We start from the raw sequence: 24,652 nt of genomic DNA on the forward strand, positions 1-24,652 counted from the left end.
ATATATGGCTCATGGAATATAGAACCCCAACAATGGCCTTGGCCACGCAAAACGGCTGGCTTTAAATCTTTTCAGAACTCGTATGCATACTTAGAGAGTACGAACACCATGAATTAATACCTTGCTTGTGCAGTTACCGTAAGATTACGACGGCAAGCATTATCCGAAGCAGCGGTTTACTCAGAGGCGGTAAGGGAAAGCAAGTTTTTTCAGCTGAGTCAAAAGATCAGAGAAAGTGAAACGAATAATCATAACCCAAAACCCAGCCAACGAACGAAATGGAATGCTTTTATATAGAAGGAAAACAGCGAATGGGCATCTAACTAATTTGTAAAAGGCGAACTGATGGCCAACCTTTCCCGATAGCCTCTTTCAAGTTTCGAATCCTTGAGGTTAAGATGAGAGGGATTGTACCTGCGAGGCGATATCAAAGACTTCCAAGTGAGGCTAAAGCTCATAATATCGAGGCTCTTTTGAATTGATTATACTTTGTATAATCGTGCGAATTACTTGCAATCGATCGTATACATGGAAAAGTCGAAGGAGAAAACTAGTATCGGACGTAGCATACAGTCTGTAATATGGACCGTTTCCTGATATTTGTATGTTTAATATATAGAATCCATCTCTCAAACACGTCGCTTTCCAGCGACTCGGCAATTTGTATCTAGAATATTGGATAGTTGGAATATATCTATTCGTTAATTATTTCTTTACTAGCTATTTTCAACAATTAAACGTTGCTCAATTAGTTAGTCTTTTGCATTCAACCATGAGCTGATGGTTATTTAAACTTCTAAGGTGACGTTTAGGAATTTTATTTGGCCCAAGAGTATATTTTGTTATGCTTTGCGTCACCTTCTATGTAGGTACATGAAACAGTACACACAAAAATAGATATATTTTCATTTTTTCTTTTATTATTGAATTAAACACATTTTTTTTTATCGTTTGTATTTACATACTTTAGAGTCTTATCGTTAGCATTATGAAACGGATCGCTTTGTCACGGATTCAGTGTTCTCTATCTCTGGTTTTTCTGAAGGTTAAAGTATATTGACACAGTCGATTTTTAGCAGTTTTTGTTTTATTTGTTAACGAATAATCTTGCTTACTACATTCCTTTTCTACTTTTTGCGCGCGCGCTTTTAAATTTCGCGTGTGTCTTATAGTTTTTTTTTCATTTTTTTTTTGTTTTAGACATTTAGATGGCACAGTTTTTATTTTAGCTTTGTACACTCTTCACGCTCATCGGTCCATTTGCATGTTTCGTTTGTGTTAGTAGTTATTTGGGGATAGGAAGCTTTACGATTTATAAATACTTTTTTTCTTTTCTGCAGTGGCTGAGATTCGAAGCGGATCAGTTGTTTGACTGTATCAATGCAAACAGGTGTCAAACGTATCAAGCTACCAAGGTATTTGTTTTTGGTGCAACGAACATCACTTTTTACCGTGAACATTTTAAGCAGATATATGTAACACTCATGATTTGATCAAGGTGACGCTGCTGGATGCGAATGATGAATACATATAATCTGATTTTGCAGTTTGAAATTTAGTAGTAACTTTTTCTCACCTACATCTATCGCAGTATGCCTTGCTTATCCTACTGCGCGATAATACATGCATCGTTTATTGGCGCGCTCAACTCGTTGTTCAGGGTCTAGCTTGCTCGTACCAAACCGAAGTTCCTGAACGATGTACTTATAAAGTGACATAGTATTGTAATAATACATACACATTTGTGATACTTCGTCAAGAAAGATCAGTATTATCCAATCTGAAGCACGCACCACCTGCACAAAAGCTTGTCATACACAGACATCGTAGATCGCTGAAAACTTAAGACACTAGTGAAAACTTCGATTCTGTTAGGCCGTGATAACGTGTTTAGTACATTACATTTGGTATTCACTATTCCATGTGCTGTTTTTGAGCCCTACCCCGTCACGCTCGAAACACAATGAACATTACTGTAATCATCATAATTACCCATGTGTAAGCGACAATGGAAAGGTGCGGCTCTTTCCGAAGTCAAACGACTATTGTTGACTCTGGCAAGTGTTCGGCATTGCTAGTCAATCATAAACGCCCAAAATCGAGGCCTAGCACAAAATCGGACACCATTGGACTTTTTAAAAGGTAGCTTCGCTTCTTCTCCCTCCCTAAGGAGTGCCATTAATTAATGAACGTATATTTCCTGCTTTCAATTCGTTCCTTTCTCTTGTTGGTAAGCGCCCTGATGCCGCACGTATCATCATGCATTATATCTCGTCTATGTACATGCTTCGATTGAAGGCGGCAATCGAGAGATGGGTCTTCGGCCGTCAAGATGATTACGCCAGCTGAGCTTGGCTTCGGCCTGCTTAGACGTAGAACTGCTCTACAGCAGTGCAATGAAAGCCATCACCTCGATGGCCCTTATGATTGTTCTTACTATCATCATTGTCATCCTCGTTATTAACATCATTATCGAGCTAGCTTGGTTTTGTATAACCTTATGGCTCACCTAATTATATATAATATAATAACTTTCTATGTATATATATATATATGTATATCGTGTGTTTTTAACCTTCTTCTGTGTATCTACATGGAAGCCCGTTGTATTGGTTAGTCTATTTGTTGATTAGTTAGCGTAACATCTGTCTGATACAAAGGGTTTGGTAGCAGTTGCCTGTGCATAGCATAGTTACTTCTGAGATGCGTAACTGATTTGCGATTCAATCAACGTAGACGCTTCCCAGAGCTTGTAACTCGATTACTTTCTAAACTCGGTAAGCCTATACGGTCCAGAGCCAATCCTATAGCGATTCTCTGAAATAAACCACCTCGTGACTCCTTTTATCCGTTTGAAAGATAAACGCCATTTCCAATTTCTTTTTCAAAGTATCAATAGAAGCTGCTATTTCATGTGCCGAGTTGTCCATTCAAGTTTGGGCTAGAAGCATCTTAGAAGTAAGGGTTAAAATCATTCAATTCAAAACAATTGCATACATTACAATACAATATATTGTTGATCTTGTGATATATGGTAGAATCGTACGATCTAGGTGCAAATGATCGCCACAAATTGCCGTTAGGGTAATTGGTTTGCTTTTCTCTTTCTCAACTCAAAACTTCAACCTACTTCTTGATGCTTCGACAGCTTATATGACTACTCGGCTACAGATTGGTAACAGAAGAAGAAGAAACTTATAGATATTTTCCATTGGTGCACCCTCATGTCTACCTTAGGACTTATAGAAATATCCCGAATGCCCCAACTGCCATGTATGATCAAATTATTTATAATGTTTACCAGTCCATAAGCCATAACCGGCAGCTTTCACTGTATAATAGAGATTCTGCCGTTCTGTCATTTTTCAGGATGTTGTATGTCGTTATGTTTGGTGTTCAACGGTACACACAGAGCCGTGTACATACATTGTGCACCGACGATATGAAGAAATAGAAGTAATAATAATCGGTAACAATTACAATCGTATTATTGTTTATGCATGATAATGTTATAATAACTATCGTCACGATTGAAAATGTCCCTGTTCCATAGGCTGTTCTCCTATTTTTTACTTCGATGTCTGCAGTAGTAGTTGGTTTGAGTGCGTTCATAAATTGCGTGGAATGAAGCAATACGATGCAATGGGACTTTTCGTACAATCTGTTAATCTGTTATCTTGCCGTACATGACAACCGACCGGAAACTAGGCTGAGTAACGACAACAAGTGAAAGCAAATTTTTGTATTGCTCTCAAGGATTCAAGTATCGCTGTGTTTTCGGGGGGTTCGGCATTTCCGAGCGCTATTTGATGTGTTATGTCCTATTGTGACACCGTTGAATGGTACCTACAATGATAATAAACGTAAGCTACACTAAAGAGTAACAAGATAGAGAAAAACGACTGTTTTCCCGACTTATCGTGATCACCTATGTTGCTCGTTGATGACACGAGCGCACCGGCTTTGCAACCTCCATAGATATACGGCGTCTCGGTTAAGGGTCATGTGCTACTTAGGCCGATCACGGAATTTTCTGTTTTGGTTCTATGAATATTACTACTAAAGATTGGATGAAAGAGATTCTTGCATCACATTTCGTCGTTGATTCATAATTTTACCAACTCTTAGATTGCGCCCCTGATTGCTACTGGATATCTTTTTCGGCGTTTCGACTCGAGAATGGCGTATTGTAAAAACCAGGTATCGATTTTATCTGATCGGTGCATCGTGTTCCCCAATTCAACACTGGGTTATATGCTATTAACAGACGCGATGCGTGAATGTATTTATATCTATGTGTATAGCTTTAGTTTGTCTAGCTGTAGGAACACTCAATAACAGTAACCGTTGCTGATAAGCGGTGCTATGTGTGTTAAACAATACAAGATAATATTAGTTTTGCTATGAGAATGATGAACCAATATAATAAGCACTGTAGCATAACAAGGGCTCTATAGTCTCTCTTTCTGCACACGGTGTTATTAGTATCATTAGTAGTTTAAGCTGGCTGACAACGATCACAACATTCTAGTAGAGAGAAGATTGATCATTTGTAGGAGTGTGACAATCCGGCAAATACACACAATAAATAAAACAACACATTAATGCATTGTTCTCAGTTTTACTTATCTTGACATTGTTCTTTTTCGCTCTGGCAATAATACGTACACCGATTGGCAAGGTTGAGGGGGCAACAACGCTTTGATTATAGAAGCACACATCGGCCACACCCAGTCTAGAATCTAGTTTCCTATTCATAACGTGATCACGTATATGTGATTTGAGTGCGCCTTTACGTCGAACCGTTGGATCCTGCTCATCGTCCGAACCGCGATTACGCCTATTAAAAGGCTAAAATTCACTGAGTCTGCTTCATAACGAGTGATACCCTGGCTGTCATCGCCGAGTCCGTCGAATCAAAACGTATGTTACGCTTAAGAGTACCGCGCAGATGCGGGGGTACATGGACAGGAACTTAGGAAAACAGACAATACATGCATTTTTCTTTCTGTTCACTTTACCGAGTTGTCGAGAGCTGTAAATAAGAGGAACACTATGGATTTGTATTGGATGATGTAGACATGTTATTGGCTAACTATCAGGTTGAGAGTCGACGCTGCAGACAGGAATGATAAACTCTGGTAAAATCCTTGAAGGACCATACAGAGGGCTAGCATCGCGGTATAAAACAATGCTTTCTTTAAGCGGATTGCTTTGCGTTGCTATTCTCGTACATGTGTTTGGGACTGCTGCTTCTGCTGTCAACTAGACCCTTTTCGTTTGACCAAGCTGCGCTTCGGCATCCGCTCTTCTTCTTCTTCTGTCTTTACCTCTTTTTTCTCCCCCTTTTGGCTATATCCTTCTTTAGCATCTTCTCATATTCTATTTCTATTCGGGTATCTGGTCCTCGTTTGTCTATGCTTTGGACAAGAGCCACGTCTCACCTCTCTATCCTTCAATACCTCACAGTCTAGGCCCGTAGCTTCTCGTGTGTATATCTCTCTTCTAACATGGTTTCTTTTTTTCTGCATCTGTGCTTTAAGTGAATATCGATAGCTATTTACAGTTGTCTCTGTTTTCGTTTTTTGTCAATGTCGACTTCCCGCTGTACACCGCAGGATTGTCTACCCTTCGCTCACTTTGGACAGCAGCGAAGCGAGACGACACTAGTTCCGATTCTAGAATCTCTATTCAAGTATCTGTTGTCCCTGCGCGCCTCTGAGTACTTCAGTGGCTGGCTGTCCCTTGCTTCTATTTTCGTCTATCTTTCTGTGTAGCTCAGGTGTTGTATTCGCCCGATTTGTAGTCAGACGCTCTAGACGGTTCCCCTCAAACCTGTCTCGTCCTTGCTTATCTTGCGTTGCGTCATGCGCCAATACGATGCCGAACTACTACTTTGTTCTGAAGTTTCTCTCTTGAGAATCGAAGCAATGCTTCAGCGGATTCTGTCTCGTCAAAGGCTAGCATCGAAGGGTTTGTGAGCGACGCCTCGGAAAATGTCTTTTCTTATATACTTCAGAATGGAGTTTCTATCAGAGGTGTTGCTTTTGTACGCGCGTCGTTGTAGATATTTGGGTAATGAAGGGACCGGACTATGCATATGTTGTTGTCGCGTCCTATTGTCTGTATCTATATGTATACATCGACAACCTACCTACTTGCCTACTTTCCTCTTTCTTAAAATCGGAACATGAAAAGGGATGTCAGATAACCTGTAACCGCGTAGCTTGCTGCTGTTTCAGCGAGCTTCGTTGTATATTCATTTCTCCTGCAGTCGGCTATTTTGCTTCACACTTCTGCGTGTTTTTCATCGTCCGGAATCCGCAAAGGGTTGGAAAATTATATCTATTGAAAAACTATGATTGCCTGCACTCAAGTCGACTGGATCTTTTATACGCTGTTGTTCATCGACGCACTAATATGTCGACCTTGCCACAGATCCCCTATATTGGGTATGTGCTTGTGTAATTAAGTTCTAGATCATCGTTCGCCTGAGCACAGGTTAAGTTTGCCGACCCAAAAATTTCAACATTATTAGTGATGAAGTGAGCTAAGTGATTAAATAGTACTGTAACACGACGTTTCAATAGAAACAAGAATTCCAATACGTGCATACGTCTTTCAATCACCGGTCTTTCATATTCGCCTATACTATTAGTCCTGTATTTGTATATGTGTGCTTTCGAGTATTATATAAACGCCAAATAATTTACTTGCTCTATTTTCATTTTAGTTGGGGTCGGTAGATTTGGTGCCTCATGTGTAGGCTAATAACACAACAGGAAGATAACGAAAAACAAATTACGTGCAATATAGAAGAATATATACGAAACACGAAGAGCTGACGTACCTCGTGTGCATAGCTCACCTGAAGCTCTCGCTTCACACACCTTTGCAATACAATTGAAGTGAAAACTGTTTTAGATATGTACCATTAACTGTACGTGGAAAAAGCAAACATTTTTCACACTAAAAAACTACAGCTCAAACAGAACTTGTCAACGCCAACACCTCATAAATCATATGATAGGTTTCCTTAGTCCATTAATGCTTGCTGATTGATACTCTCTTAATCCAAGGGGACGCACGGACACCGCGTATGTCGAGCCGTAATCCATGCGGATACATACTATTCTAATATGATGGTGCATTATCTTGACCCCCCCCCCCCTAACGTATAAACAAGGTGACGCCTACCGTTGAGTCGTTCAGTTATTGTAATATAACGAGCACCGCTTCACTTACCAGTACGTTCAACTGATGGGTATCGTGTCCTACGATATGATATAATGGGGTTAGTCGTGACAAGCACTATTCAAGTATTTGTGATGGGACTAGATTCTCGTGGTAATACACGTCCATCATAGTGCTGCTCCCTTTCTGCAGTTGATCCTAATCGTTTCTCGATCATTTTTTATATAGTTCTCGTTGTTATTTTTTCAGATCTGTCGTAAGCTGTACTGCACTGCATTGCTTGTTCTTTACGCGGTACGATGAATATATTATACATCGCATTATATGTAGACATATACAAACATGTCTTCTATAGCTGTGCCCAGCACGTATCATATTATTATTATTATTAATTATTATATTCGAATTTTAGCTCTATCTGCTATCTGCTAGATTTAATAGTTCAGAATACATCACGAGGGCATTTGTGGACGTTGTTCTGAAGATTGGTCGCCGTAAGCCATTTAGGGGATTTCGGATTTGACGCCATTGCGCATGACAAGCTCTCGCCGTTTCGAGAGGCACCCAAAAACCGCCCCAAAAACAATGAATGTCGCGAACATAAACACCATCAGCGCAAAAAGCTCGTTCGTGATCATCGGGGGTACTGGCGGGGCAGCCGGTAGCGAATTAGTGGCATTGATCATGAATCCTAATGACCATCCCAAGCGATAACCACTTTCCTGTAATACAGACAGTAGAGAAAGCATTGCAATAACACATGGAAAACGATGTTCTTCTTTAACAGCTTCGATTTCAAACATTGTATGAATCTTATTGGTACGTAAATTAAAAAAAACTTTGCGAATATTCGATCAATACACGTAAAAAAAACCCGTACAGGCCTCAAAATATATATACGAAGCTATACGATACCGAAGAGTCAGTGCGCAAACAATATCTTTTTACGATAACTAGCGGGTTTCTTAAGACGATTGTAATCGCTGGAACAATGCGAAACTACAAAATCGGTATACAAACAATTTATTTGTAAATAAAATGCACTAGAATCGAACATATTTTTAATATGAAAAACACGTAAGCAGATGTCTGACCTGCAGCTTAATCTTCGCTAACACATCTTGCAATGGAAGCTCCGGAGAATCTTAGCATATAGAATTACCTTTATTTTTATTAATCAACGATCTACAAGGAGAAAAATGTTTTGAATTTTTTTTTTCAAAATAGCTACCGCATTTCATTTTCTAGCATAAATTAATAATCTAGATTTTAACCAGAAAGCTAAATCATTATCAATAATTAAATGGTGATCTCTGCTGCCTAGAATAAACGACGTGCTTTTTTTTGAAGAGAAACGACACCGTCACCCATTCTTCAAATTTTACAGTGGTCATAGCGTTCCGGGTATGCCTTCAGTAGGCCAAAGATTCAATAGAGAGTCAACTTATATTCAAAGTTCAATTACCGTCAGCATAATCTTTCAATTATCGGTCGTGCTACTATGTTCCAAAACCCTAATGGTGTAAATAAAAAAATTACAAAAAAATCTCTATTATTAAAGTATTACTAAACGATCTTTATAATAGCTAGTACAACTGATTCGTTCACATCTTCACGGCGTTATCATGCAGTCAGATCTTTTTAAATGCGCTGAGAAAACTTACTCATACACCTATTTTTGCATAGCGTGTTACGTCTTAATATTAGGCCACATTCCTCCTAGTACTCAGGCTAAGCTTGAGCGAGCGAATCTATGACCATCACTTGGAGGAATAAATCCAAGGAGCAACCTTGTTGTGGATCTCAACTAACTTAAGTTTTTCTGTAAAAAAAAATTATAGTTGAAACAAGTATAGACGTCATAATATGTTGTGTCTTAATCAAGCTCCTTTTTTTCCATAAATCAATCGACTTTTGAATCTGATTTATTTTTCCGCACACCCTATTTTTCAGGCGCCCCTAGTGGCGCGTATTACAGTAGATTTACCACAACTGCTGTATCTGTCACATATTGCTTAATAACCCACTAATTGATTTTGCATGGCACACAATGATTTTCATTTATTCAGTGTTGTTCTAGTATCAGGAATATTAATGCATTGACCTTTTATTTTTTTTAGCCCTATTATTATTATTGTCATTACCAGAATTTGCTGCCCAACCAGCACAATTTGTGCAATAATTATCATGGAACCTTTACTTATTGCGGCTTATAAATCAAAACATTTGCCTCCCTAATTCTTTAGCTGACTTAAGAGCCCGACGATTTAAAACTAAGCGCCAAAGATACCCAACTTTTAGTTAGACACTCATGAGTAGCGCTTATACATGATGAAGACGCCACTTATATCGGTGAATAGTGTGGCCTATTTCAGCTATGGTTTACTTTTTATTGCCCGCCAGGTATTAGGTCTCTATCAAAAGGGGCGTATTCCTTTTTCTGTTTCTACTGGTAAAACAATCAGAGTGCCGCCAATTACTGGTTGCAAGTCAGAAAGTTCTAGCATAATTTAAAGACCTGCTTGTTTTAACGCTCTATCCAGAATTTTGTTGACGGCATTACATTGCGCTTGAGATAATTTTATGGGCTTCTCGGCCAATCCGATCCGAGGTTTTCTGCATATGTATGCTTTTTTTTTTTGTTCGTGTACAGCGACATTTACCTTAAGTTCAGCAATCGTTCGAGACTCCAAACAAAAACGCATTAAATAAAGCCGTTGCACTTTTGAAGGGTATTGCTTTCAGCCAAACAGTATTCAGGCCAGATACGCGGTTTAACGAAGAGCTTAGTGGCTCTTCTGATAAGCAATATGATGTCATTCCATTATTTCTGGTTTACTGTTGCGACGGATCATCCAGCTGAAATGCATCTCAGCTGTTGTTTGAGTGTTCCTACTTTACGACGACGGGAATGAGAGGATGCACAGAAAGCGGACAAAGCGAGGTTTGTGGCTTTGCAGGCCACTCAGCCGAGCAGGATGATTTACTTGCTTAACCTTGCTTGTTAATTGTGGTCTCCAAGGGCCGTTGCGTCTTGGTATCCAGTGTCCTAATAGAAACGTTGGTGCATCGCGTAAAATATATGATACCTCTGCACATGCTTAAGGGATGTCGGTGAAGGAAGTAGGAAAAGGTCCGCTTATAGTGGTCATTCCGTTTCCTCCTCGCAAAAAACGCTCATTTAAAATTTTAGTACTATAAAACTTAAAAAATTTTTTTTCCAGTTGCAAATGGGTCAGAAATTTAGTACAATGTGCGTTAACGGGTTTTCTCTATTCAAATTTTGGATCGTACGGGACAACTAGGAATGCTATTTTTCATTTCACTGAAGTTGTTTGAATCATAATTATTTTTCTACCACAGTTTGACTGTTCCAGCGTTAGGTTTTTATAAGAAAACTAAGAGGAAATTACGTTTCGTCATTATACTGAGCTTTATTACGCACTTATCTAGAGGCTATATGGGCCAGGGTAGGATGAACTTATATAGACCATTGCATTTCGAGCTTATATGACACCGAATGCTCTCGATGCTAATTCTACAGAGAAACAGAAAGATAAGTGACTTCAGGGTGCAACTTGCTTTAGTGAAAATGCATATATATATATATATATATATTGCCAGATATATATGCCAGTTAAACTAAGGCATAGGCTCCTTGCATTCGTTTTCCACTTTTCTTTTTGTTGTTGATTTGTAGCATGCGGTAATCATGATCATAGATCAGAATTTACCATAAATAGTTATTTAAATCAGAATCATGCAAAACGTAACCTCTGATATAGTCCTTTTTTCTATTTATTATATACTTCTTAATGGGAAAGTCTTTTTGGAACTTTTTGTTAAAATATATGTGTCTGATACAACTCCCCTTTTTTATACCTTAAAACAGGGCTGACCATCTATTGAAAGGAAGCTGCTCCTAAAAAATCTAGGCCGCAGTAGTTTGTTAATTAAAGTTTTTTTTAGTAGAATCAGTAACCTTTTGGTGTTCTGCCTTTTCGAACCCTCGATAGAGTGCACACTCAAATGGTGTGCGAATTCAATTGTGAACCACTCCTCTAGTAGTAGGTTCTTAGCCTATTTATGTCCGTGAAGGATCCCACAATGATCAGTGTCTAGCAGAGCATTGTTCGTAATCAAAATAGAAAAGGGGTGCTGCAGCCGTCACTTATTTTACATACTGAGGCAATAACAGCCTGAAAGTGAATAGAGTAACTCGCGCACTTCACTGAACAGAGAGCTGTTTTCGCTATGGTAAAAAATTTTTCAAATACGATTTTCAAAGGTTCTCATCGTTCAAATTGCGTGTTAACGTTGCAACGTCCTTCTGCCGCGGCTGAAGTTAGTTTGTGAGACTTTAGCAAAGTTATCGCACAGATTGGGCTACGGAAGGTTCAGTCAATTGTAACGATTCCTGCAGAAGCTGACAAGCGTTTAACTTAAATCTTCGTAAAGTGACTGTTCCATCACAGCAGCAGCCATGTCGTCACAGAAGATGATGTGAACGAATACGCGCTCATCGAAGTGCATTGAAGCTGGTGAAAAAAAAAACTGTGAAAAGGTCTGTGCGCTTTTATCGTGCTCGAGCCTTATATCTGAGCGTTCATCCCTGTCGTCGTTCGCTATCACCAAACACTTAACATCCTCTTTAACTAAATTTTCTAAACGCTGCTTTTTGCTTTGTTTGCTGTTCATCTAAGAGACAATCGGAGTAAAGGTGGGTTGCGATGCTGTTTTTTTTTTTGTAACTTTTATCAACTATTACCATTAGAAGAGGATCTAGGAATTGGTGTATGGAGACAGGTTGACCGTATTGGCGTTTCCAACAAATCATTCAAGTGAAGAAGTACAAAAGACGTTCGCAACGATAGAAAAGGCTGACAAGCTACCGGAGTTAAACCACCGTTGGCACCCGGAAACTGTTAATTCTGGGCTTATTCTTTTTGTATCTTAGCGCCTCTCTTTATTTAATGACCTGCTGGGTCTCATAGACATTCATGGTCACAGTAATTCCGCCACCTACGTTTCCAACATAGTGGTGGCGCCATCTAATGGCCGCGATTGCTTTCGCAAGGATGACTTACAAGTTTTTACTGACGTTACCGCGTGCTGCTTGTACAGCAATGTGCCCCTTGTTCAATGATACACAAATCGATGGCTGTGCCGAGAGTCAATTGTATGCTTATATGTAACATATGGGTAGACTGGCAAGTTTAACGAAATATAGGCTTAGCCACGTTATATGATCTAGTATAAACGTGGTCATTTTCTGGATGTTCACTCTATGCCTCAAGACTTATATCTTGAGAATCCGAGAAATCCAACAAGAATCCGATTGTTTTGTAGTAGCAAAACAATCGGATTCCGTAGAAAAATGTATGTGATCTAAAATATCAGGACAAAGTGTACTTTATGTATTTGAAACTTCGTAGTTAGTTTTATGCGTCGGTTTGTTTTCAATGGATAGAAATAGAATGACTGCATCCCGATACAGTATTTTCGCATAGACATATAGGAACTACCAATAGTGGTAAGTACATATTGCTCTTTGTTTCAGCTGATGTAAGAAGTGTACGTAGGGTAGTCATGAACATAGTCGTGAGCTTCACGGGACGGTCCATACCTGGTAACAAAAAACATGGGATAGACATTTGATCAAGATTCCGTCGCTTTACTAGAAAATGCTAGTGTCCACGAATGCATTTACTGTGAATTACGACGAATGCTAGCCCTTTGCCAACTTAGCTGGATGATATATGGGCGTGTCGGCTCTAGCAGCAGGTAGCTGACTCGTGGTGGCCATGGAACGCCCGTGAGGACAGAACCTTATGCGGCACACAACGAAATACTTTCGGTAGCGTAACATCGTAGTGTTGCAGCTGCATGCTGATTTTTCGATGACTGCTGCTAGTGCTTGGTCTTGTTCCGGCATCGAAAGCTTCTGTGAGAGAATAAAAAGGGGAGGGAGAGAAAAAGGTAGATATCACAATGAAACATGCGACGAGCACTATTCGGTAACGGCGCCTTGTCTGCCGTGCGGTGCCCAACGACCAGAGCCAGTAATCTAGCGACTCGCCCTCTACCAGATACTAATGTCGACGTCGCGCACTGAAGCCATTCAAAAGGCAACAGCGAGGGAAACAGAATCTGACTATTTTCATTCGTTTACATACAACACCCCTATGCGTGTGACTTCAGAACAGCGCCACCGCGATCGCTACTGCTACTACTTGCAGTACGTGACTGCCACAGCTACAGCTGCGTCAAAACCCTGCATTCGTACAGTTGCCACTATCCTGCTCTGTTGTATTGACTCGCTTTCCACTCAAGAGGCAAGCGAACGAATGGAGCATTTTTCAGTGCCAGCCTCGTTCAAGCCCATGCCCACCTGATGTGGAGAGAGGAAACAAGTAGGCCAGCCAATGCTCTATCAGTCGGTTGGTTCTTGGCTAGCCGAGCAACTGTTTGCCAAAAGCCTTTGCTCTGTCTGTCTATTCATTTTCTCTAACTGCCAGTTCTACGCTATGCACTAGAAGAAACGTCTGTCCAAATTTGAATATACCTACATAAACTCGACAAGCTGCATGTATTTCGCACCCCTTAGAGCCTTTGTAGTTCTCTGTTACATGGAACCGCATATATAGCAGTTCTGCCAGTTCCTTTCATGGCAAAAATAGAAGAAGAGTCAGGATGGAAAAACAGGCACAAAGCCATGAGATGCTGCATTATTAAAGCTGTTACATATTAAAGCTGTTAGAATATCAAAGCCACCCATAAAAGTTACTGAGAAAATGGACACCGAGTCCCTGGACCGAACGTTTCAAGTGCAATATGTTAGCGACGTGCTTACAGCGTATGATGCCTCTTCACACAATATGGCGGAAACAAGGCAGAGATAACCGAGAAGAGAATACCCTTATAGGCTACGTGCAAACCCCGGTATTGCCGGATGCGCTTTAACTGCAGCACCTACAATTTTCGTTAAATGTCAGCACCCATTGCTTCGTTGATTTTTGTCTTCCATATGTACACTGATAGTTCTTGTCTTTCGATGCTAGCACCTGGGAACATAGATAGTCCCTAGTCTTAGATACTACCGTATCCCCAAGTCTACTAAATGATGTATGCGTTATTTGCGCTGCTTTGCGTGTCAGCATTCTTACATAGCGCATTGAAACAAGTAGCTAGGCCGTATGTGGTACATACGACGTGCGAACGCAGCCAGCAAGTTAGGAATACAAGACTAGAACGAACAACTACAGTGTTAACGACCATAAACATTTTTAAGCTACGACAGTGATCCTCCGCCAGTGGCGATTACTTTGACCCAAATGCAGCGATGTGCGGCCAACATAAATGACACTAGCAGGATTTCGTTTTCAAATCTAAAAAAAGTGGGGCTGAATGATAAGAACAGGAGTGAAGACAACATGCCGCTCCTGGCGGTTGCTCCAAGGGAAGTTGATATTTAAGAGAAGAATTTTTTTTACCTATTGTTAACGAGTAAGTCATGTGTAATAGACATAGGCAAGAGACAAAGAAATTTGCAACTTATTACAACAAACGCTTATACCGTGAGTTAATTCTGCAGAATTCTACAATTAGGCAGGTTCATGCAGAACTAAATGAAATAAACAACCAGTTGTATCAACATATTACGTTTTCATAGAGCAGACGTTACGATTGCTTAATCCAAGGGAAAGCCAGACATAACGAATTTAGCCTTTGTGACGTGCTTCATATAGAACTTCTATTTAGTATAAATTAAGTTAACTGTAAGTGACTAATGATATCCTGTCCCTGATAATTTGTATCCTGTCGATCTTTTTTTAATAGAATTCCAGTAAAAAAACAAAATCAATCAAGGTGCAAAATCAGGACACAAATCAATATATCTTTATCATCAGTGCGACACGTTTGCATGGCATATATGATGTCAACCAATAGAACATACAAGGATTCACTAAGTCATTATAAAATTCTTGTAAAACAGCCACAGAAGCTAGTAGGCATCAATAGTAAGAATGGTACAGGTAATTTCTAATGAACAAATCTGATAAAACCAAGCCGTAGTATGCGCTGGATAGCCTGTAGAAATGCATGCAATGTTCGTGGATAGCAGTACATGACGAGAAGGCCACACCTACATGATAGGTGTCAAAACACGAGACTTTATAGTGAAGAGGGTAGTGCCACTGGTTTGGTCGCGTCCGTCCCATTTCAACGGTCCTAGTTACGAATTAGCCGCACAAATAGAAATTGCTGCGACATGCGAGAACGAATTTCACTAATCTAACCCTGTCTGCCTAACAATGAGCATGTACAAATGACGAACGCTGTACATTAACTCAGTTTTAATCCGGTCGAAATCGAATCTGGCGTGTGCACTTGGGCAGTAAAAGGAAAAAAAAGATTTTGTAACGTAGCGTTGCAAATCTAAAGTACTCGAAACGATGCCGAGCAGCTTTTCATAGAAGCGGTATTGTCTTAGTGGAGAAAAACACTCGATATAAGGAACACCCTTTTAGTACATGTATAATTATTGGTCTCTGAAGTATTATGCTAAAAATGATAAACTTGTAAAGGGAACTGGCAGGAAATATTCAGATATTTTCGTTAACTTCATCTGACTAATACGATGCTTTCTATAGGCTATTAATGTTAAATCTGTTCCCCTGAAATGATAGCGCGGCTATGATTCTAGACTAGTATGATGTAAAGTTTACTAGCCATGCCTTTACTCTATTCTATCAAGTTAACAATGAAAATCTCAGACTCATTGCATTGGTTTTATCTTGAAATCAGTGTGTCCATGGCGATTGAAACGGGACGCATTCTCAACGTCCACTCATAATTAACACTTTAAACGACAAGCCAAGTATCAATAGCTATTGCATAGTAAGATCTTTCGCGTTTTTCTTTCAACACGCTCGTCCTGTATCTTCATAAAAATTATTCGAACTAAACTGAGCCATAATAGGACTGGAAAAATTATTTTTTCAGTTACCATTTTGTTATTGACCAGTTTAGAAGAAGAGCCGCAGTGGATTTTTGCTCTGATCGTCACCTGCAAAGTTGCGCTGTACGTCGCATAAATTTATCTTTTCAGTGAGGAACGAATACTAAAAGATCATCTCATTCATTTCCAAAAGAAGGCTAAGTGACACTGAGTGATATCTCAAAAAAATGCATCTGTTAAGCAAAAAATGATTTTAGGCAGAAAGCTTTGAGTCTAGTATTTAGGCTCGTTGTATAAAATGATAATATTTTTCTTTTACGTTTATCATATACATCGTCACCATAGCACCACAAGAAAATACTAAGGATTTTTTTGCCTATTTATGGTTATCCTTCAGCTCATAATGGTAACTCATACATGTTAATTTTTGCTCGAGCAGACTACGCTAAACTTTATCAGATTTTTTGAAGAGATATACTATAAATTGCTGACGCTTCATATATCAGTATTTTAGCTTTATGAAAAAGATTCGTAGAAGTAGCTAGAGAGGCAGAGAATAGCTCGTGAGTTTAAAACCAGACACAAACCTTTTAGCTGACATTTACCGAAAGGATATATAATTATGTTGTTAGCAATAACTCTATCGCGATACACTAATCGCTGACTGTATACAGAAATTTAGTGACTATTTGATATAGTCAATCGTGTACATTGTGAAAATATGTTTTAGTTACGTGTTATCTTTTGATCGAAGAGGTTCTACAAAATCTCGCTGGTCGCCGTTGAAAAAATTGCCCCTCGCGTGGCCTCTCGAAAATCATTATAACCCAGTTTAAATGCTAGATCAGAAAACGACGGCGTAAGTATATGTGAAGGTGGACGTTTCTGTTACACTGCACTGTTTGCATTTTAGCGTGTGAAACCAGCAATTCATAAACATTAAGTTCTGCTTAAATAGTAGAAATTGTTTGCGTGAAGCCTGTTTCCCTCCTTTTCTACCACCATCGCCTTTGTTGTGAAAGTACGATAATCAGCCGTAAAAAACTGAAGTTTCATCCTGCCATCCTAATAGGTGTAGACAGACCAGTGCTTTCCCCTCTGTCTTCTTAAAGAATACGCACAACATACCTACTTTGTACGGTCTTTTTGAACCTACCGTTTCCTCAGCACCGAGTCGATCCAGTATATCGTAATGGTTACCTTTACGTCGTTCCGCTAATTATGAGCAAGATGTGTCTTTAATTTTGTTCAGCCAACGGGAAACCTTGAAAAATGCCAAGCGGCAGGTTTGTCTAGACGTAAAATCTCTTCGGCAATCCGTCCTCGCTTGAAATGCTGATCCTGTTGCCGTAGGCTGCCTTTACTACACTTACAAGACCAATTAAACTGATTCTAAACACATTGAGAACATGGCAGAACACTGAATCTTTCTTGCCATAACTTTGTTGTCAGGCGTGATCATGATCCATTACCATAACAAAGTGTCGATCCTGCCTTACTTGATATCGCATACTCAGTAAATTATCATAACGTAATTATGATACGCAAATGAAAATTGTTGAACTGCACAGCCCAGGGTATTTGGTATGGTGAAGCAATGGCTTCGAATCGCATACGTATTCAGCGATTTCAGATGTTAGGCTGAACGATAAAGCTACAAAATCAGAATACGTACGTATTACAGTTCTGCAGGAAATGTTGAACCGACAAGCATATTCTGCATAGAAGATAGAAATAAAAATATTGCCTTCAAAGCGTGCCAGATGCACTTGTCCACTGGTCAAAATGCAGATTTTCTAAGACATAATGTTGAAAAACATTCTGCAAAATCAAATCATCATCGTCTAGGGCTACGTGAGGCTTCCCATCAGCCTTCGACACTGAAAGACGCTTGCTCTGCTTGCCGTACGACGTTTCTTTTCTGTTCGAGAACGCTTTCATTATCTAGGATCTCTCAATAATTAGTCATACGTTCAAAAATAGTTTTCCCGTATCATGTAATTTTCGTTCGTGTAGAATCGAAACCTAACGAACTCTCTGTCAATGTGTTTGCCCTTTCCTCTCTGGTTTGGGCTGCGCAACAAAGTACTAAATGCGTATGCAACAGCTGCGCATTGGACAGCTCAACAATGGGTCATCTTGCGTCTGTATCGTACTAATTAGGGAGCATTGTATAAGGCTAATTAAATGTAAGAGTGGACATCTTGGTCAGTGGGCCAATATTTTTGATACGTTCTGAAATTGCCGCTTTGCCTTTATTCTCATCTTAATCTATCCTAATCAAATAGTTTGATCGGCTTAATGTTTTCTTCTTACTGAATTGTAGCGTATAATCGTCGTTTATCCGAAAAAAAACATACGGCTCACTTTAATCAATTAGGTTTTGCTTAATCATCTAGAGAAATATGTGTGAAGGAATAGGAAATGACTTGTAAGCTACTGTGCAAACAGATATTCCACAGGTCGCCGAGCGTCAAAAATGATGTGATTATGAGCTCCACTGACTTAGGTTAGTTGATAAAAGTTACGTGCTGTATATTCAATATTATCATTATTACGTCACTATAAATTGCTTCTGCAAGCAAATGTACGACTATAATACAGCTAAGCTCCGCTTGCCTAGTGTGAGTTTTGGGGGCATCATCTAGACCTTAGTTGATTATTACATTCAATGGAATCGCTCTGCATAACGTCCGTCTTCAACATGTCGTTCCCTCGAAAGGGAGATCTCGAGAATCGGCCGTGGTTGCATTATCTGTTCAACAAATTACGCATTTGACATTAGCAGCATAACAGCACCCGTTAGCACATACTAGGAATATATACGCCCGACTTTAATCTAAAATGGGAGCACGAGCAGAACCTGGCTTGATTTTAGTTTCTTGATAGTATTAGAAAAACCCCATTTTTCCCCCTTGTACATACGCTTTGGCTGTACGTGAGGTTAGCAGTGTCGATCGCGTTTCTTAAGGGCACTGCATCATGCCACCGGCAGTCTATCCGGGCCTGAGCAAAGGATTCAGCGTATCATTATAGAGAATTTGGCATTGTTTACTGGAGATGTATGTGACATCGTACACGAGCCGGCTAAAGGTAAACTAGTGGATTTTTTTAAATGAAGCATCAGTCGAGAACAAGTATAGGGATATGAAGTGTAAGCAGAGCGTTCTAGAACATAGTTTATATTGCGCAACGCTTGTTACAGAATGAATAGGATTTATCAAAAGACTTACAAGTTATTAACTTGCTCAGATTCGATAGACACGATCTAATAGATTATTGAAAAGTACGCCGAGCTACAATCGATCGCTTGGACAACTGATAAACAACATCGTTGGGGATGTAAATGCATTGTTGCCGGCACGAGTCTATATTCGAGCCAGGGTAACCCTAAAAAGTATGCTAATCTTTATATGTAATAATAAATTTTAATAATGCTTTAGCCTTTCAAGCTGTACAGTCCTTTAGCTCTACACAAATAGGTGTCAAAGCTCTGTATGGCAAAGCATTAGGGCCTTGGTAAGCCATAGGCGAGGCCACCATTCTTAACATAGGGCAGCTTCATTCGCGATTAGTGTAACTAATAGTAGTAAAAATGCTTTCGATAAATCCCTTCACGAAAAAAAGGTTAGCAAAGATATATGTGCGGCCAGTCGTTACCAGGAGCGAGGTCTATGCGACGAGGCGTCCGCACTTAGCAACCCCCCAAGTGCGATGAAGCGTTCCGCAAGCAACGACATGAAATAGACGCTCGAAGTATATGCTGGTCGTATCCATGTAACATGGAGATCGTAGACGACCAAGAAATCTATGTGGTCTTGTTTTGACAATGGATTTGAGATAAACGATGTATACTAACACGAAGCTAGGTAACCGGTCTTTGAAAATCTCTTTTTTTTTTCTTCATGAAACATGTACATGTTTCAATTTAAGATGCAGTTTTTTTGTGTGATAACAAATAGTCTCCTGCTGTAATGTGGTATTATGTCGATAGTAATGGTTTCCCTAAACAGAGGAGCAGTCTAACATGTTAAGTTTCGAATCAGGCAGGGCTACATGTCTTAGTGTGACCTCTCGGATTAATAAGCGGAGACTTAACCGTCAGGGCCATTTTGATAGGAAGCGTTCTTAAACTTAGCAATTGCGTAAGTTTAAATGATATTTTTTGTATGCGATATATTGTATTGAATGCCAGATTTGCATAAAACGAACCCGTTCTTCACTACGTTATCTCTGACAAAAATAAGAACAGAATCAAAATCTATTTTTTGCTAATTCCTACTTAGCAGACGTTTCCCTCGGCCTCTCAGTCACGTGACTAAGCTTGCACATGGGCGTCCACAGAGCTACTTAATTCTTTCCTTGGGACTACCGGCAAAATCGAAGGTAATAGCAGTTTCTATTTTCTTCAGGTAAATGGCTGTTCTTGACCAGCTCTGAAAATGACTGAATGAAAAGTTATATATATATATGACGGCACAGATATCGGAAACAATCAGAAGTGATCAATCGGCAAAATGCTTAGAAAAATAGCGGCCATTCGAGTTTCTATTTCTACTATAAAATATATTAATTGGAATTATCGCTGTCGTAGGGCGGGGCAAATGTGGTGTGGTAATGATATTTCTAATATACAACGCTTTTATGAACGCAGCGTAGCAAGCAAACGGTGTTTTCCTATAATCTCCATAGGTAAGTAGTGTTTGCAGTAGTCTAAATATTTATTATTTCTGTGCATTTGACAAAAAAACACTGGGATACGATTAGCTACGCTGCTGATCAAAAGCTTTTTGTACGATCGTGTCAAGGGTGTAGTAAAGCTTCATTCTCAGTTTAAACAAACCGTGAGTAGAAAACAGCGTTTATGCTACACAAGTACACTTCCAACGTGTATTATACTAGAAATATTTCTGCTTGCGTATTTCAGATAATGTCCCACATTTAGCCTTAAAGAAGATTTCCTAGTGATTTTTAAAGATTATTGTCAAATTAAGCTGTTTGTTTATGATCTTCTTTTTCGATAGCGGGAACACGCTCTTGCTGTCTTTGAACTTCTCTGTGGAGGCTGCGAGAACAACGAAGGCCCATCCAGGATAGCATAAACAATCTATGACATCGGCGAAAAGCGTAAATCACTACCCATTCTGCTTCGCTTTAGCAAGCATCTATTTCGTATATACGTATGTACTCCTTCTCGTCAGTTGGCCGAAGTCTTCAGGCAGAGTAAATTGACGGCCTGATAATTTATTTTATTGTCGTTTTACATAGATTGATGATAAGCTGCGTACTATACTGAGTGGCACCGCATTGGAGGAAGATTTAGAACATGGCAGATCACAGTGTCCTCTATCAAAGCGCGACTGAAGTAGTGTGGTATTATAAATCTAAAAGTATTGCGCGTCCCTTTTTTAATGCAAACTAAACAAGAAGTTCAAGTTGAACCGCATAGCTTTGGTCGGATTACGCTTTACAATACTACATCAATATGCATTACCGTTATAATCACCAACCTTTAAAGCAAGAGTATGCTCTTCAAACGAATGCTCTATAAATAAAAACTTGATAGTAAATGCATGCAGAGCACTCAAAGCTGCCCACTAAATGTATATTTGTTTAGGCGGAATACTCACATTATTGGCAAAGTGGATATTCCGGAAGGCGTCCTCGTCGAAATTGTATTTATCTTTAAGAAGGCGTAATACATAATTGAGGCGGAAACACGACGTTAGTCCCGTGTCGTCATCGATAACGAGCTGCCATTTACGCAACTGTTGTTTTGTCGCTGTGCAAAAATGGTCTATTGTTCGGCTGAAGTTAGCTAGCGATCCTTGTGTGAAGTTGATGTCTCTTGCAGCCTCGTAAAATTCGGCAAATGCCTAAAAGTACCGAAAGCAAAAACAGAATAACTAGCTTGCTATTACCGTGTGTGAAAACTCAAATCCACCCACAACAAATAGCTATTCATTTTGCCTTCTTTATCGAATTTTGTTCGAAAGAAGCAGAAACAACTATTGTCTCCTTATTACGTGTTTGCCATTTCCGCTTCTGTCACCGAGTAGTTCTGCGACGCGTAATTACGCGAATTATAAAGCTGAGAATTTCTATTCGTGTATCGGCTTATATTCGCTTCTCTCGCTATTTCAGATTGTATTATTGACAGAAAAAAAATACATTTAGTTAACCCGTTTGTACACTTGGCGACGCAGTATAGATAACGTTGTCAAATCATATATACATATATATGCAAGATATTGTTCGCTTTCGATCCGCTGGCCTCATTCTACGCGAGCGACTTATCGACTCTATCACGCAGAAATGCAACCGCACATTATATGTATACCTTGTATGCCTGAATTTCACCATCACAAACAATTCTGCCAACCATTAGAACTGAAAGGTATACGAAAGACTACTTGTAAGAAACTAAGCAGTTCATTTGACTTTTTAGGAGCGAGCTTCTGGTCCTAGCCCAAAGAGATACTTCGTACGAGCCTACCGCCTACCGGACCCGTAGTCTGACTCCTTGGCACTAGTTGGGAGCTGCAAACCGATCGGTCTGTCCTAATCCTATTCTCCCATTCTTTGGACTATCTTGAACAGATGGAGGAAGGACTGCCTGAGCCGTTTCCCATTATCCTTTTTCTTCCTGAAGTTGGCAGTCCTTGTCAGGAGGCCTTCCGTTACTTATGGGCTGTGGCTTGGTTTCTTTGACTTCGACTTTTCCGAAATAGGCGGAGATAAGAGCACGGACTAACGGTAGAACCATTTATCTGTTCTTATGACGATCCCTCCACTGCCCCGACTCCTTTTGCCCTCTTCATGTCTCACCGTTGTAGTTCTACTATTGCCTACTACTCCTATCGCAGGTTTAGGTTGTTGCCACCAGTCTGTAGCCTACTCCATCGTATTCTCCCTGTGACCCTCCACCGTCTTGTCGTGTGTATGCGGATACCGGACCACATTATCTGTCTCCAGTTGAGCCCTCTCTTTCATACCTTTGTTTCGCGGTAGCAAAAAGCTATTCAACGACGCAGAAGTCTTGCTCTCAGAGCTAGCCCGCACACAGGCCCGGTCTCCGGCTGCTGACTCGGCCCCGTATAACGTATATATATAACGTATAACAAGCAACGTTATTCTTGAAAGATCGTTTTTTTGTTTTTTAGTTGGGACCTACTGAAATATAAGCCTGGAGAAAATTTGAGAGAGAGTTACTTCGGCTTCGCTTGTTCTATGTGAAACCCCATCTATTGTTATACGTCTGTCTGCACCGCACACTATTTTGTTTCATGGCACATAGAAGGTACGCACACGCGCTGAAATGGTCATAGCTATTGGTGCTAGAGACTGTTAAGCTAAGCTGTACAGCTTACTCGCACAGAATGGCTGGCAAAGCTTGAAAGAAACATTAGTTATCATCAAAGGAGCGACTAACAAGAAAGATTTAAGTTAATCTGCACCCAGAAAGGATCATTGCAGGTAGCAGGGGAGGCTACGACCATATCGTAAGCTTATCAAATAGTTGCGTGAATATGCTCTAGAAAAAATGTACATTTCTAAACCAAAAAAGAGGGCATAAGTCGCGGGCATTAGAGTACTGGTTTTATTTCAATATGTAAAGGCGGTGGAAGAGCGGAGAGAGTATTATTCCACTGAAATGAAGATGACAAGCACTGCATTCACACAAAAGGAGCAGGGTTATTGTAAAAGATTTTAATTAGTTTGATTGTTTTATGTACCCGAGAGAAAAAGAAGAGTGTATTGTAAACACAAATAATATGTTTTCTCGAACATTTAAAACAAGGTTAGTTATAGTTTGTACTATCAGAAAAAGCGAAATTGAATTTGAAGAGAAATCGCCTATTCTATACGCGAGTTTGCCTAAATGTAGGGAAGTGAACCCTTTATCTTTTGCCGGTCATATTGGTTTTGCTATAAATACAAATGACATACGAATATAATGTTTCTCCTTATGCCGCGGTTATGATTAAAAGCAGTTTCGTACTTAAGCGAAACGAATGAGATTTGATTAAAAAATATATGAATAGAAATGATTTAAAACACTGTAATTAGCGTTATCTGAATATTGGCAAAGTAGGCTACTCTTTTTTTGCGTGACCTGCGCCTAACCCTTTAGACACACCGGTAGCAGGCACAAATGTCAATAACCTGTCTAAGTCGACGAAACAGCTACGTAAGGCCTATCTGACGGATTAGATCTCATTTATCCGGTTACGTTCTTTCTTGAAGCAAGGAAATCAAATCGGTGTACCAGTTGAGTGCATAACGTTTTATACGAGGACGTTTCATGGAATAGGGCGCACCGAAAGCAAAATGGAATCCGTGTCACATGCTGCAGGACACCCAGTATTGATTAATAACTAAGCTTATAATTCGCCTAAATTATAGATGATCTGATTATAGATTCTACCTTTTATAAACGTATATCTCTAGCGGAATTCATTTTGTATACGGTCAGCTTCAATCGAAAGGACATTA

General features: G+C 39.7%; 1 protein-coding gene across 1 annotated transcript in view; it reads right to left on the reverse strand.

Moving 5' to 3' along the window:
• Positions 1-894: 894 nt before the first annotated feature.
• Positions 895-24,652, reverse strand: part of LOC111267866 (uncharacterized) — a 51,879-nt gene continuing 28,121 nt past the window's right edge. The window contains exons 11-12 of the mRNA XM_022846425.2: positions 21,787-22,032; positions 895-7,916 (exon numbers count right to left, since the gene is read on the reverse strand). Coding sequence (XP_022702160.1) covers positions 7,698-7,916; positions 21,787-22,032 — 465 coding nt within the window. The 3' untranslated portion in view covers positions 895-7,697. The remainder of the gene's footprint in view (positions 7,917-21,786; positions 22,033-24,652) is intronic.

Source organism: Varroa jacobsoni, unplaced genomic scaffold, assembly GCF_002532875.2.
Source record: "Varroa jacobsoni isolate VJ856 unplaced genomic scaffold, vjacob_1.0 scaffold_1232, whole genome shotgun sequence".
Classification (NCBI taxonomy): Eukaryota; Metazoa; Arthropoda; class Arachnida; order Mesostigmata; family Varroidae; genus Varroa; species Varroa jacobsoni.